The 17194-nt window shown below is 40.0% G+C and overlaps 1 protein-coding gene across 2 annotated transcripts; it reads right to left on the bottom strand.

Annotated features, from left to right (window-relative positions):
* Window positions 1-8348: 8348 nt before the first annotated feature.
* On the bottom strand, window positions 8349-15787 carry LOC117525969. 2 transcript variants are annotated; one of them, XM_034187952.1, is made up of 3 exons: window positions 15384-15787; window positions 10366-10710; window positions 8349-8849 (listed from the first exon to the last, which is right to left on the bottom strand). In XM_034187952.1, exons 1-3 carry the CDS (start codon window positions 15616-15618, stop codon window positions 8575-8577), a joined length of 855 nt encoding a protein of 284 aa, XP_034043843.1. In that variant the 5' UTR covers window positions 15619-15787; the 3' UTR covers window positions 8349-8574. The 2 variants fall into 2 exon arrangements, with proteins under 2 accessions (XP_034043843.1, XP_034043844.1); XM_034187953.1 differs by lacking the exon at window positions 8349-8849 and having other exon boundaries at window positions 9196-10710; window positions 15384-15777.
* Between the last annotated feature and the right edge of the window lie 1407 nt (window positions 15788-17194).

Here is a 17194-nt window from a genome sequence, read left to right as displayed (position 1 = left end):
GTGAGATTAAAACCTAGAACCCTCCCGTGACATCTGCAGTGCATGGTCTAAATTGCATAGTGCAAGTTCATTTGGGGCGTGTGAAACTCCACTTTGATACTGATACTGCACATAACTAACTCATTCATTCATTGTTTATAAATTCTTGCTTCAATTAAGGGTCACAGGGGTAGGGGAGTGGTTGATGGAGCAGCAGTTACAGGGTAAGAGGCAGGATCCACCCTGGGCACGATGCCAGTCTATTGCAGTACTGCACATAATCAGATTGCAAAAGAAGGCACATGGCGCAAAGGGGTTGTACTTAGGCAATGCGTGTTTTGAGCAATACAGCATGGGACTCCGGCGAGGGCGGTCGCATCTCCTCCTCTCTCCTCTCCCTCTGTGCTTTTCTATCTCTGCTCCAAACTTCAAAAGTCCCAACTTCACCAGATTGTGAATTCTTCAAATTACATTTGGATTAACCATGGAATTGAACAGCTGGTCTCTGAACGCTATTGACACCATTTTTCAACAAGGAAATCAGGGCTGGGGGGACCCTGCGTGCCCAGATGGAACCTACCCTGTGGGCTATGTTCTTGACTCCTGGGAGAAGTGGCGTGTTGTGTGCTTGGTACCAGTCTCTGTGGAGGATGTCAAAGACTTATTTATATGTGGTTTTCTTGTGGGAGGGCTGGTACTTATTGGTTTATGTGCTGCCCTGACCTATCGGAGAATTGGCAAGATGGCTGCTACCACAACCACGACCTCTCACCTGTCCGTCATGAGTTGAGTTGGGCAATGTGATACGGTCTCAGACTGTGTTAACCCTTGAACTCAGACGTAAAGCTGGGCAGACACTGTACGACATTTTCAATCATTGTACTCGGCTCCAACTCAAACTGTATGACAAAACCACATGGTGTAAAAGTTCAAAGCGCACGATTTATGTTCTCACACAATACGGCCGATACTCGGATGTGATCTGACTACTCACATTGGGCCTCATGTATCAATGTTGCGCACTTGTGGCGTAAATTTACGGCGTAAACTTGAAATACACCAAAGTCGCCGTGACATGTATCAAGCAGTGCGCACCTGCCCATTTCTGGCGTACGCCTGACGTGATCTTGATAAATGCGGCGGGTGGAAACGATCGTAATTATAATAAACACGCCCATAAATATTCAGACTCCGCTTCAGACACACCCTCATTTTATGACATGGAAGCCGGAAAGACGGCAATGAAAAAGAAATCCACCAATCACGACGCGTGCCAATAGAGCGTCAAAAGCGGCTGTCGTATCAATTGTTTTGTAGTATATAATCAATAAAGTGTTACAGTGGTCCCTCATTAATCGCTGGAGTTACGTTCTAAAAAATAGCCCGTAATAGGCGAAACCGCGATGTAGTCAGCGTTATTTTTTACAATTATTATAGACGTTTCAAAGCTGTAAAACCCCTCACTACACAGTTTATACACTTTCTCAATCAGGCACGAACATTTTCTCACTTTTCTCTCGTGTGTAAACACTCTCAAAGTTCAAACCTTAGTAGGAAAATAATACCAAACTGTTTTCAGGCCCAAACATTTGTTTGAGAAATAAAAATAGAACGTTTTCCTATAAATAATTATGATGGCATTTAGAACTAACAAATTAATTTTAACGATCAACGAACGAGATCGGACACATAAGAAATTATTAATAGTGACTAACCAGTATGTCACAGATCGCTCCTCTGCGTCCTGACGCTGCGCCTTTTTTCCACTCACATCTCGCTGCAGCAGGTGTTTGTTTCCGTGTGACAACACAGTTAAGAGTAGTTGTTGGCGCTCTTTTTTCTTCTGGGCAACAAGATTCTTATAAACAGATACGCAGAACACTGTAAAAAAAAAAAAAAAAAGGCATGCAAATTTGGACTAAATACTCTGCGAGACTCCGAGGCCACGACAGGTGAACGGTGTTATAGCGAGGGACCACTGTATTCTCTTTTCACGTCAATAATTCTTGACGTGGATATTTGCTCGCTCAATTAATAGACACGCCTAATCTGTCAGATTCTTTATTTTTTAAATGTATTTCTGTATTTATTTTATTGTGACAACCGAATGAAGACGACAAAACCTGATTGTAGCACGGGCGAATTAAGGGAATGACGAAACTACAGTTGTTATTATCAATTTCATTGTCTAAAACGATCACACCACATGAAGTTAAGCTCAGCGCTGCTCTGGCTCCAGGCTCGAAGTCTGGAGAAAAAGGCGAGCAGCGCTTTCTTTGCAGTAACAGTGTAGCCACGGATCGTGCTCCATAACAATCCCGCAAAGGCGGGATTTGTATTGATTATTATGTAGTATAATCAGGAAAGTGTTATTTATGTAACATATGCATTGATTTGTATAATGGCACTGTTTATCATGTTGATCATCTTCATTTTATGTGGATTCCAGCGCTGGTTCATTTTGGTGTATAATTTACGACACCCTCTCGACCTGGTTATAGTTTCAGCGCAGCGTACGCCAAAAACCACATTGATAATGCCAAGTAGCACAGCCGTTTTGGCGTACACCCCATATACGCTCAAATATCGCCATACGCAACGTTGATACATGAGGCCCAATGTACGTACAAAAACCACACGTCAAACTAATGTTTCCGGAAGCAAAGCGTAACAGAAGCTTTTTTGAAAATCTTTTTTCTTTTCAAACTTTATTTACATTTCTTGTTTAAAAAAAAAAAAACTCTTGATGGCTGATATGATGGAGAGGAGAAAGGTGGACATATTGTGTGTGCAAGAGACCAAGTGGAAGGGAAGTAAGAGCAGGAGCATCGGCGGTGGGTACAAGTTGTTGTACCATGGTGAGGACAGGAAGAGAAATGGTGTTGAGGTCATTTTAAAGGAAGAGTATGTTAAAAGTGTGTTGGAGGATAAGTGATTGTCTGACAGGGAGATGAGTGTGATGTTGGAAATTGAAGGGGTGATGATGAATATCATCAGTGCATATGCGCCACAGGTAGGTTGTGAGATTAAGGAGAAAGATTTCTGGAGTGTGTTAGATGAGGTGGTGGAGAGTGTGCCCAAGCATGAAAGAGTGGTGATAGGAGCAGACTTCAATGGGCATGTTGGTGAAGGGAACAGAGGTGATGAGGAAGCAATGAGTAGATATGGTCTCAAGGATAGGAATGGAGAAGGACAGATGGTAGTTGATTTTGCAAAAAGGATAGAAATGGCTGTGGTGAATACCTACTTTAGGGGAGGAGCACATGGTAACATATAAGAGTGGAGAAAGGTGCACACAGGTGGACTACATTCTTTATAGCAGATGCAAGTTAAAAGAAATCAGAAAGAGTTACATTGTGTGTTTGTGGACTTAGAAAAAAGCTTATGATAGGGTGCCAAGAGCCAAGTCTGGAGTGGCAGAGAAGTATGTTAGGATAATGCAGGACATGTACAAGAATAGTGTGACAGCGGTGAGATGCGCAGTCAGAATGACAGACTCATTCAAGGTGGAGGTGGGATTACACCAAGGATCAGCTCTGAGTCCTTTCTTGTTTGCAGTGGTGATGGACAGGTTGGCGGATGAGATCAGACAGGAGTCCCCATGGACTATGATGTTTGTAGATGACATTGTGATCTAGCAAGTTGAGTCTAGTCTGGAGAGGTGGAGATATGCTTTGGAGAGAAGTGTGAATGAAAGTCAGTAGAAGCAAGACTGCGTTACATGTGTGTGAATGGGAGGGAGCCCAGTGGAATAGTGCAGTTACAAGGAGTAGAAGTGGTGAAAGTAGATGAGTTTATTATTGGGGTCAACTGTTCAAGTAATGGAGAGTGTGGGTAGAGAGGTGAAGAAGAGAGTGCAGGCAGGGTGGAGTGGGTGGAGAAAGGTGGTAGGAGTGATTTGTGACTGAAGAATATCAGCAAAGAGTGGAAGGAGAAAGTTTACAAGACAGTAGTGAGACAGTTATGTTGTACGGTTTAGAGACGTGGCACTAACAAAAAGACAGGAGGGCAGAGCTGGAGGTGGCAGAGCTGAAGATGTTGAGCTTCTGTGCAGATTGGGAGTGACGAGAATGGACAGATTAGGAATGACCATATCAGAGGGACAGCTCAGGTGGGATGGTTGGAGACAAAGTCAGAGAGGTGAGATTGAGATGGTTTGGACATGGCAGAAGAGGGACCCAGGGTATATAGGGAGAAGGATGCATGAGGATGGAGCCACCAGGCAGGAGGAGAAGAGGGAGGACAAGAGGAGTTTATGGATGTGCCGAGGGAGAACATGCAGGTGGTTGGTGTGACAGGGGAAGATACAGAGGACAGGGTAAGATGGAAAACGATTGATCTGCTGTGGCGACCCCTAACCGGAACAGCTGAAAGACAAAGAAGAAGAATAGTTAAAAATGGCATAAAAAGGTCATTTGCATGAGTAATTTTTTCTGGGTGAGGATCCTACAGACATCATGGACAATTTTGTCTCATCAATGGTCACTTCATGGCTGCAGTCTTGATACTTCTATTATAAATTAATATAAAAACAAAGTATTGCACATTTAACTATAAATGTTTCAACATTAGGTCTTTATACAGTTTAGGACTAGAAGGATTGATCAATGACTGACTGACTTGCAATTAATTTTTCAATTTATTTTCCTTTATATAGCGCCAAATCACAACAGAGTTGCCCTCAAAGCGCTTCACACAGGTTAAGGTCTAACCTTACCAACCCCCAGAGCAACAGTGGTAATGAAAAACTCCCTCTGAGGAAGAAACCTCAAGCAGACCAGACTCAAAGGGGTGACCCTCGCTTGGGCCATGCTACACCATAAATCACAGAACAATCATGGATGAATATACAAGAAATGCTATTGGCGCACAGGACAGGAGGGTCGCCAACACAATACAACTCCCATCTCTGGTGGAGCTGCACCTTAAACAGAGAGAAAAAACAGAATCAGGCATCAGAAAGACAAAAAATACTGTATAAATTGCCAGCATTAAACAACAAGAAAAAAAGAGAAATACTAAGGTGATCGCCGGCCACTAGTCGTAAACTTCACTAAACGACCCAGAATTTAGGTAAAGTTGAGGCCGCGGCCCGCTCCAATTACTAATAAATTAATTAAAAGAGTAAAAAGTGTAAAACAAAACTCTACCAGTATGCTAGCAATATGAAAGGGAAAATAAGTGTGTCTTAAGTCTGGACTTGAAAATCTCCACTGAATCTGACTGTTTTATTGACGCAGGGAGATCATTCCACAGAACAGGGGCATGATAAGAGAAAGCTCTATGACCCGCAGACCTCTTATTCACACTAGGGACACAAAGTAGTCCTGCACCCTGAGAACGTAAAGCCCGGGCCGGTACGTAAGGTTTAATTAGGTCAGCTAAGTAGGAAGGTGCCAGTCCATGAATAATTTTATAGGTTAGTAGCAGAACCTTAAAATCTGATCTCACTGAGACAGGAAGCCAGTGAAGGGAAGCCAAATGGGTGTAATGTGGTCGAACTTTCTGCTTCATGTCAAAAGTCTGGCTGCATCATTTTGAACCAACTGGAGACCCCTAATGCTAGACTGCGGTAAACCAGAAAATAGAACATTTCAGTAGTCCAATCTAGAAGGGATAAATGTATGGATCAGGGTCTCAGCATCAGCCATAGACAGGATGGGACAAATCTTCGCTATATTTCGCAGGTGGAGGAAAGCAGTTCTAGTAATATTTCTAATGTGGAGGCCAAAGGACAACGAAGGATCACAAATTACCCCAAGATTCCTTACTTTCTCAGTGTGGTGTATGACACACGAGCCGAGGCTGAGCGTTAACTGGTCAAATTGATGCCGATGTCTCACTGGACCAAGAACCATCATTTCAGACTTAGAGTGTAAAAGTAGGAAGTTTCTAGACATCCAACTTCTCACTGCTGCAAGGCAATCTTCTAAGGATTTATGTGAAGAGATTACCAGCAGTTATTGGCATGTATAACTGAGTATCATCTGCATAGCAGTGAAAGGTAATTCCAAAACGCTGCAATATGTGCCCAAGGGGTGCTATATAAAGGGAGAAAAAGCAGGGGGCCTAGACAGACCCTGTGGAACCCCAAATTTCATGTCACTAAGGTCAGAGGTAGTGTTACTGTACAAAACAGTGAGAACGACTGGTCAAGTATGACGTCAGCTATGCAAGGGCACTCCCAGTAATCCCAAAATGATTTTCCAGCCTATCAAGTAGAATATGATGATCCACTGTATCAAATGCAGCACTGAGATCTAACAGCAGCAGAACCGTAGTGTTGTCCGAATCCATTGTAAGCAGAAGATCATTCACCACTTTAGTGAGAGCCGTCTCTGTGGAATGATATTTTCTAAAAGCAGACTGCAGTGGCTCAAAGAGATTATTCTCAGTAAGATGGTCTACGAGCTGCCGTGACACCACTTTTTCCAGAATTTTAGAGAAAAATGATAGATTTGATATCGGCTGATAGTTTGTCAATACACTAGGGTCAAGATTAGGTTTCTTAAGTAATGGTTTAATCACTGCAGATTTGAAACATTTAGGAACAGATCCAGAAGTTAAAGAAAGATTAATAATTTCCAGCAGTCGGCCCAAGAGTGGGCGACAAGTCTTAAAGTTTTGTTGGTATAGGATCAAATAAACAGGTTGTGCTTTTGTTGACATTACAAGTTTTGTCAGCATACCTAGTGAGATACTATCAAATTTTGTAAATCTAGGTAATACCTCAGTAGTGGCGCTCACCTCAATAGCAGGGTGTAGTGGCTGGGTTAAGGCATGCCGGGATATGTTTACCTGATGTCTTCTATTTTCTTCCCAAAGCAATCTAGGAAATCTTGTGCTGTAAAAGGAGAGCGAACTACTGGTGGCTGTCCATGCGTAAGTGTTGCCACGTGTCGAACAAGAACTTTGAGTTATTACTTGTTTTTGCTGATCAAATCAGAGTAGCAAGTCCGCTTTGTAGCCAATAATGCATGCTTATAGTCTAAGATAGCATCACGCCACGCAAGGTGAAATACTTCTAATTTTGAACAACGCCATTTCCGTTATAGACCTCTTGCTTTATGCTTGAGGTCACACAGATAATCACTGAACCAAGGTGACTGTGATTTGGGGGAGCAGTTTTAACACAGGTGGTAATCATATCGAGTGTAGTTTTGAGCACCGAGTTTAAGCTATCCACAAGTCTGTCTACTGACTGGGTATTTGTCAAATGTGAAGCTAAGACATCAGGCAGTTTAGCTTCGAATTCAGTCTTAGTTGAGGAGTTGATACATCGCCGTAATGATATATAAGGTTTTGTTTCACTAAACACGGCAGCGAAACTGTAAACTTAATAAGTGAGTGATCAGACACCACTGATGTAAGAGGCATGATGTCAATATTCGTGACAGCAATACCACGTGCAAGAACCAGATCCAGGGTATTTCCACTAATGTGCGTCGAATCCCGAATGCATTGCTGAAATCCTAATGCATCCACAATTTCCATAAATCATCTGCAGAGGGGATCAGAAGGCTTATTTATATGAACGTTAAAGTCACCAATGATCAGAATGTTATCTGCAGTAGTTGACAAGTTAGAGATGAACGCACCAAATTCATCTAGAAATTCAGAATATGGGCCAGGAGGCCTATATACAGTGACAACGTAATACTACTGATTTTTATTCTTCTGACCTTGGCAATGTGTAATATCCTGAGCAGAGTGGAGAATCAGATGCTCAAACAAGTGATATTTGTAACCCCTAACAGCTAATAAGCTAAACCTAGATTTATAAATAAGAGCAACACCCCCGCCTTGCTTCGCATCATGAGGGAAGTGACTAAATGTATAAGCTGGTGGGCAGGCCTCATTTAAGGGGAGGACAGCTGTAGGTTTAAGCCAGGTTTCACATAGCCCAATCATATCTAAGTGATGATCAATAATTAGATCATTGATCAACATGATTTTGAGGACAAATTAAATCAGCAACTATTTCCACAATAAGTGTATGGGTCTTTTTTAAGTCCACATTGTTTGATTTCAGCTTCTACAGGGATTTTTAAATTTTTTCTTTCATTAATGTCTTTGGGTTGCCGACCGTACAACACATTTGAGGATCCCATCTTAGCCTTTAGGAAACACCGATGAACATTTTTCACAATTTTTTGACATTGTATAGACCAAACATAAGTCAATCAAGAAATAAGTAACTATTGAATACAAAAACATGGTTAGTTGCAGTCTTATATGTATGCATAAAAATAAAACTGTTAACTTCTTTATATGAAGATCATTCAATCAAGGGATTTCACAGGACTTTCATTTTACCTTTTTATTTAGCAAGCCTAACATGAACACATCCAACAGACACAGCAAACACTTACTATTCAATTAAGATCACTTGATTAACCATTTTTAAGCCATTATTTAGTTAATCTGATCAATGTGATCTTCTCTGGATACATTGATTAATGAATAATCATTGTTCCAGCGCAAGTATGGGCCATCACAATGGTCCTGACAACATCTGTTTTGTTTTCCAAGATCAGAACTGTCAGAATGATTCATTGGGACATGGAGCTGAAATAATTTGTCCGGTGGCAAAAATCACCTAATCCAGTGGTCTGTGGTGGCTTTAGGGCTCTGTTGGAAGGAGTGGACAACAGCAGAATGCAGGTGCATAGCACTTCTGGACATGAACAGAAGACAAATAGCTAACACACAGATAAAACTAACACCCACCAAACATCTTCTGGCAAGGTAAGACAAGTACAAGACAAAATGATAAACACATGTACAACCACTGGGGAAGTTCTCCATCTGAAGTCCACTCAAAGTTTTGAGCACGCACAAAACTTTCCGGTGAACTCGCCAGACATCATCTGAAAAGGGATGCATTTAATGAATTAGAAAAGGATTTGTGCACGACAAAAACAGATCCAAACAGATTTTGTATCCATTACTCATATATTTCCTCAATCCATCAAAGTGTGACTTCGACTTAATATACGACTTGAATTCATTTAAGATTTAAAAAAAAATTTAATCCAAATAATACATATAGAAATAAAGATGCTATTACTCCTCAATTTGATTAATTTATGGATTTTTAATCATGCAACTATTTGTCATCCACGTTTTACTACCACACACAATTATCTTATTTTTTTAATCATATAATGATTTAACTTTATTTCAATTTTTCTTAATATTAGAATTTTTCCCCCCATTAGATTCCTGGTAATTCCTGCTTTTTAAAGTCCAGCACTGCTACACTGAGGCCTGGATGGAATATCACCATTGTTTGCTTTCCAGATCCTTTGACACACTTACATGTTTTTTTTCCTGCATGAATTAGCATGTGGTTTTTCAGATTGCAGTTTTGGTAAATGTTTTTCCACACTCGAAACACATAATGGTGCCATTCCCATATGGATCGTCATATGCCTCTTTAAATCACCGCCCTGGACAAATGATTTTCCACACTCAGAACAGCTAAAATGTCTTTCTCCTGTATGAATTAGCATATGGATTTTCAGGTGGCTGTTTTGGTGAAATGTTTTTCCACACTCAAAACACATAAATGGTGTCATTCCCCGATGCATGGTCATATGCATTTTCAAATTGCCCTTTAGGGCAAATGCTTTTCCACACTCAGAACACTTAAATATTTTCTTTCCGGTATGAATTAGCATATGCTTTTTCAGATTGCTGCTTTGGTTGAATGTTTTTCCACACTCAGAACAGCTAAAACGTCTTTCTCCTGTATGAATTAGCATATGGGTTTTTAGATTGCTGTTCTAGTAAATGTTTTTCACACTCAGTACAGCAAAAGGTCTTTCTCCTGTATGAATTAGCATGTGGCCTTTCAGACTGCTGTCTTGGTTGAATGTTTTCCACACTCAAAGCACATGAATGGTGTCATTTCCATGTGGATGGGCATATGTCTCTTCAAATTACCCTTCTGGGAAAATGCTTTTCCACACTCAGAACACTTAAATATTTTCTTTCCTGCATGAATTAGCACATGCTTTTCAGATTGCTATTTTGGTTAAATTTTTTCCACACTCTGAACAGCTAAAAACGTCTTTCTCCTGTATGAACTAGCATATGTTTTTTCAGACTGCTGCTTTGATTAAATGTTTTCTCACACACAGAACATTTAAATACTTTCTTTCCTGATGAAATGTCATATGGGTTTTCAGATTGTGTTTTGGTTAAATGCTTCACCACACTCAGAACAGTGAACAGTTTCTCTCCTGCATGTATTCCATGCTGTGTCAGCAGATTACTCTTGTGAACAAACATTTGATCAGACTCAGGGTTAAAGGGCTTCACACCAGCATGACACCTGTTATTACAAACAGGGGAGTATGTCATCTTTCAGAGAGTTTAAACCTGATTTAGGTTCCTTGGTCTCCTTGCAATCAACATCCGTGACATCACTTTCAGGTTCAGCAGTTTTCATCTGCTCAGCTGAGCTGCTGGCAAAAGGCTCAGCCTCCTTGTTCTCTTCACTTTGGGGCTGATGACAATGTGAGAACTCAGGTTTCACATCATCATTTGTGTACTTGGAGGAATTAACCTCCAGCACTTGAAGGTGCTCTCGTTCATCACAGGTCCACACCTCCTCCTCTTCCTTTTTAATGTGATTGAGTTCTGGATCTTCTTGTTCCAGATTAGGCATCCATGCTTCTTGCTCAGGGGAAACCTCTGTTTGTTTTACCAACAGTGGCTGCACATCTGTATAAAACAAATATAGGTATTACAAAACAACAATACTAAATGGGAACTCAATGTGCAATTTCCGGCATGCAGGCAGTGATCTTGACAGGCAATATTGTGATTTTGTAAATGATGGTTTTGTAATTCATGTCTGTATACCCATCACAATGGAGTTGAAATGAAACAGTCAAGATGCTCTTTTAGTGTATACTTTGAACTTTTCTCCAAGGGGTTTTATGAAAATATCCCATAACCATTTAGGAATTACAGCCATTGTTATGAACAGTGACTCCAGGTTCAGAATCCATAAGTAATTGGACAAATTCATTATTGTCACATTTACTGACAGTTTTCTTTAGATAATCGGAGAATGGATAAAAGCCTAGAGTCCCTTAATTGAGAAAGTAGCGAGATGATGCAAAAAAAAAAAAAAAAAAAAAAAGGTCACATGACTCCAGGTGCCATATTGGGGCCAAAGTAGCATTTGCTGTTAATCTATCTGCATATAATTCCAGCTATCTTATTTATTTATTCGCTGAAAATGCCAGGTTGCTGTGCATTTGGATGCACAGACATAACAAGGGCTTCAAGATGTACAGATTCCCTTCAGCTCAGGACAGAAGAAAAATTATTTGGGAAATAAATACTTCATCATCAAAGCTTGCAAGGTAAATTTATTGTTCAGTCCCATGTACAGCAAAACTTGCCTAAACCGTCATTGTATAAACCGGATATTCACAGTCACCGGACAAAAAAGTTCCAAAGTTTTTTGTGATGTTTTCCATGTAATAACACCGTATATAACGGATTTTCACTCACATTGGATAAAATGTCCAATCCGATTGCAATGTATTTCCATTAACAATCTGAGCAGTCTGGACGTGCAAAGTAAAAGAGGTACAAATTAAAGTTCAGCGTTAACACTCGCCAATTTGAGGAAAGTGGGATCGGAGTCATTTCCGGGTGATTCTTAGACTACTGGCACTTTTATGTCCCTTGATCATATTTTATGAAAAAAAGAAAAAAGGGGAAATTTCACACTGTTTATAGTTATCTTTACAATGAAAGTGTTTTAAGAAATTTGTCCTAGTAGTCTATGATGACTTTTCACCTTTTTTCAGCATCATTATATGCAAATATTGCCGTTTTGTGCTTGTCCCACACCCAGACTTATGATCTTCAATGATAAAAATGAATAGTAAACAAATGTTTTTTCTAATGTTTTAAAATATCTCTGAATAAAATATCAGTAAAATAATCAAAACATAACTGGGGTATTCAATGTCATACAACTGCTGTGATTTTTTTTTAAACGAAATGTAGTTGTCCCACACTATTGCCGTAATTTCCACCACAACAATAATGTCCCTTTAAAAAGTTTGTATGAAAGGTTGTGTGGGTAGTTTCTATGGAGATAAACAGTAACGTCAGAGCACATGTATATAGTGCCAAATCACAACAAACAGTTGCCCCAAGGCGCTTTATATTGTAAGGCAATGGTGTGGTGGAAATTACATTTACAAGGCCAATAGTGCCCGTAGTTAAAGAATCACCCTTCCATGATTTAAAGCCAGACCTTTTATTTTTTTTCACACAGTGCTCAAACTCGGACCTGCAGCCTGACGTGTACCTGTTAAATCAGACACAAAACGCTGTAATTTGACACTTTCCTGCTTTCACTCATTCATCTGCCATCATATTATAATAGTTTTTGCAGTGCACACGCTGATTATATTTTGGGATCGCATATGTTTGGCAGAAAAGTCCGCAAATTTACAACACGAAGTCGGAAAAAGACGAAATTGTACAGCTTACCTTTGAATTGGACGTGATGATTGTAGAAAGAAAGTTGAGGGTCAAATTAATCCATAATAAAGCAAAATTCAGCGACAAAGAACTTTAAAACTGTCACGCATGTCATTGCATGACACAGAGTTACATAGCTCCAGCATCAGGCTTTAAATTCATTAAATAAATCATCATAAATTGTAAATTTATGTTAATTTGATAGCTTGATTATTTTTATATTTGTTTTGATAGTACCTATACCTAGATGTGTTGCTGTATGTGGTTAAATGATTTAAGGGTGATTCTTAGACTACGGGCACTTATTATGTCCTTTGATCATATTGTATGAAAAACAGAAAAAAGGGGAAATTTCACACTTTTATAGTTATCTTTACAATGAAAGTGTGTTAAGAAATTTGTTCTAGTAGTCTATGATGGCTTTTTCACCTTTTTTCAGCATCATTATATGCAAATATTGCCGTTTTGTGCTTGTCCCACACCCAGACTTTTGATCTTCAATGATAAAAATGAATGGTAAAGAAACGTTTTTTCTAATGTTTTAAAATATCTCTGAATAAAATATCAGTAAAATAATAAATGTCATACAACTGTTGTGATTTTTTTAAACAAAATGTAGTTGTCCCACACTATTGCCGTAATTTCCACCACAACACTGTAATGTCCCTAAACAGTTTGTATGAAAGATTGTTTGGGTAGTTCCTATGGAGATAAACAGTGACATCAGAGCACAGAGTTAAAGAATCACCCTTAAAAATGTTGAAAACATAAAAAGGTCATTTAGTGGTTTAGCACAGTTGGACCCAAAATGGCGCCATGTTCTCAGTTGACGCAACTCTCTCAATTAAGAGACTCTACTGGAGCCTATTCCAGCAGCATGAGGGCGTGAGGCAGGGTACACCCTGGACAGGATGAAAGTCTGCCGCAGTGCCAGATATAGACAAACAAATATATTCACACCCGCACACACACCTACGGACAATTTAAAGTTTCCAATCCACCTAATATGCATGTCTTTGGATGCAGGAGCAAGCCGGAGCACCCGGATGGAACACACATGTGGCAATATGCACAATGAGTAGTTAGGGCAGTGTAGGTGATATACTGTTGCTCAACAATGCTACCCCGGGACTTTCACCCAGGAACCTCTTTAATTAAACTAACCCAGTGACAAGGCATTCAGGTCCATACACAAAAGACATCAAGAGAATCTAAACTGCAAATAATAAATCAACTTTGTATTTTTTGAATCACTCTCTCTAAGACTATAAAATATCAAACTATCTAAAATGTGTGATATATATATATATATATATATATATAAAACCTGTAATCAAATGGAACGGACACAATTAATGAAATAATGGGAAAAAGGAAAAACAGTAAATCAATAAAACCAGTACAAGGCACTGAGTCACTAAAAGTGATCACATTTATGCCTTGTGCGTAAAACAATTGAAAAAAATAAATTTACATGCCACCGACGTGAATCAGTTACGCTGCGCCGCTACTCTCAACTGCGACCCCAAAAATTCAAACAAGCAAACATAAATAACACATAACTGGCTGAAGGAGGAAGCTAACACCACTATATTACATACCTGTCAGGCAGTCCCAGACAACCCAATGTGGAGTGGAGGAATCAAAACTACACAACAGCAATCAGCAACGAACAGCCAAATGGCATAAAGAGTGGCAAGCGGTGTACAACCAGCAATAATGCTCAAAGAAGTCTCTGTACAGCAAAATGACTAAAATAAGCACTTGACAGATAGCAATTAAGAGAACTGCAGCTGCTGCCAACAGTGTACCTGCTACCACAGGAACGTGGACGTGAAAGGTGCCAGACAATGATCTGAACCCAATTTCCAGTAGGTGAGAGAAAGACATGCTCTCTGCTCGCCTTTACGTGGCATTCTCCCAGTGCTTGGCTTTGACCAGACACCAGCTGAAAGTCATGGGATCAATTACTATATCCTGCTACACACACAAACATGGGGACAACATGGAAACTCCACACAGAAAGGCCACAGGTGGGAATCGATCCCATGACCTTCTTGCTGTGAGGCAACAGTGTTAACCAATAAAACACTGTGCTGTCCAAGTTACTGAATATTTCAGCAATTTTTAACAAAAAATCTCCAAGATTATGCAAAATGACATTTTTGCAAACTACGTGTTTTCATATAACCAGCAGGAAACCCTTGATGTCTGTAGTGTATTTGGTGGCACTTCATCCTCATGCAGTGAATCTATTGAATACTTTCTAGTCTTTTTTTTTTCTCTTCATTTTTCCACTTTGTAAGATGAATTTATCCAACCTGGACGATGGTTCACAAAAATGACGTAGTTCGCTGTCTACCTTTCTAGGGTTCAAAACAAATGTGATTTGTTTTTCTACGTTCCTCTTGTCAAGTCATAGCATGACATCATCATATGTATGGGCAGACAAACAATTTAAAACAAAACATAGCCTCCAGCACGGCTGCGCTACATAAATATAGAATTTAGAATCATTAATACACCTATGTATGAACAGCCACTTTGTAAGTTTTGTAATTTCTTGTGGCAGTTTTTGTTTTACATACATTTTAAGTACAAGAGACCTTTTTTAACCTTTATTGAACCAGGTTAGTCTGATTGAGATCAATAACTCTTTTGCAAGGGAGACCTGGACAATTATAAAGTTTCCAATTCACCTAACCTGCATGTCTTTAAATATGGGAGGAAACCCGCGCAAACACGGAGAGAACATGCCAACTCCACACAGAAAGGCCACAAAAAAGTTATTTAAAAAACAAACACATAATCTTAAATCACTTGCCATTATTCATGAGTAAAATGTGCAGGATCTGACTCACGATGAGAAAAAAAAATAATCAAACCTGTTTCGTCGTCAGAGTTAAAAGCAGCTTCCAGTAGTTTTCTTTGTCGTTCGTTCTCCTCTTTTAAACCACAAAGTTCCTCCTCGTATTCTGCTGTGGTTCTTTCAAACAGCTCAAATATCTCTTCATCACCTGCAGGTAGTCGCTGCTTCAGTAACGCTCTCAGAATTTGAACTTTAGACATTTTCAGACAAAGACACAAACTGTTTCTGCACACAAAAGGCCCAGTTAGCATGCAAAGCTAACTCCGCTAGCTCTGGAAGCTAACGTCAGATGAGCTCGTGTTCACATGTTTCTGGTTTAAATCAGGATCCATGTTTATTGAGGTAAGTAGAGGCTCCGTTTGTTTATTTCTGTAGGATATCAAATAAATCGTCTGAAGACGGAGCCTACGATCACCGGCTTTTCACAAACCCGCCATCTTAGGAGACGAAGTCGTCGTCTTCTTCTTCTTCTTCTTCTTCTGCGTGTTCATTCATGATTTTTTGCGCAGTATCGCAACCTGCAGGATTGGAATGTAGCTGTAAACCGTTGTCTTCTACCAAGTCTGCCTTATGTTTGTTCTATTGTTTGTCTTAAACGTGTAGTCATAGTTGGCTACATGCCATTACATTATGCTGCATGTCGGTTTTTTGTTTTGTTTTGTTTGTTTGGCCAATAATGAATCATACAAACTGCATTTGGCAGGTTTCTCAGTTCGAGCAGCCAGGATTCCCACTGAGGTCGAAGACTATCAGGTAAGATGTCGTCTCAGCTGTGAAGGGTGAGACAAATCCAAATCCAATCCACTTCCTGAGGGTGCTCAGGAGAAACAATCTGGAGGAGAAGCTGCTGATGTTGTTCTACAGAGCCACAGTCGAGAGCATTCTGACGTACTGCATCACAGCGTGGTACGGGGGGTGCTCAGCAGCAGACAGGAGAGCGCTGCTGAGGGTGATCAAAATGGCCCAGGGGATCACTGGTTGCTCTCTGCCCAGCCTGGAAGACATTGCCAGCTCTCACTACCTCAGCAGAGCTGCCAGCATCAGCAAAGATACATCCCACCCCAGCAACCACCTGTTTGACCTACTACCCTCCACCCGACAGCATAGGTCAATCAAAACTAGGACAAACAGACTCAGGGACAGCTTTCTCCCCAGAGCGATCACTGCTCTGAACAATAACAAATCACTCTAATCCGCACCTTCAAGTTTCTTGTGCAATAATCTGTAAACCATGTGCAATTTTCCCGTGCAATAGGACAAAGTCAACAAGTTACATAAGTTCTCTCCAGTTTTGGATGACCAAGGCATTTTTCAAGTCGGTGGACGTTTAACACATGCTGCTCTGCATTCCACTGTCAAGCATCCTGTAATCCTGCCAAGAGACAGTCATGTGTCAGAATTACTGGTCAAGCATTATCATGAGAAAGCATACCACCAAGGACAAGGAATCATCATCAATGAGCTTTGTGCTAAATGTATATATATAGTATTTCTTTATTCATAAACTTTTAAAAACAAAGTTGTACTCGTACAATAAAATACAACAAAATACAGAAAGAAAGAAAGAACATTAAAAACAATGCAGGCCTTTACCCTGTACACAGGTGTATAATTATGGCAGTACGTTCTTGCTTGCTGAGCAAATTTACCTCACAATTATGTTATTGTACTCAATTCTGTAATTTGTTGTGGAAATCTGAATACCTATTCATCAAAGTTATGCTGCCAAGAGGCACAAACATTACTAATATCACACTGAAATTTGTACAAAAGATATTTCATGTTAGAACCAATCACAGAATGGAAGCCTAAGAGGCCTATATTGCC

This window comes from Thalassophryne amazonica, chromosome 15, assembly GCF_902500255.1.
Source record: "Thalassophryne amazonica chromosome 15, fThaAma1.1, whole genome shotgun sequence".
NCBI lineage: Eukaryota > Metazoa > Chordata > Actinopteri > Batrachoidiformes > Batrachoididae > Thalassophryne > Thalassophryne amazonica.
The sequence above is the reverse complement of the archived record's forward strand: the minus strand, read 5'-3'. Positions and strand labels throughout refer to the sequence as shown.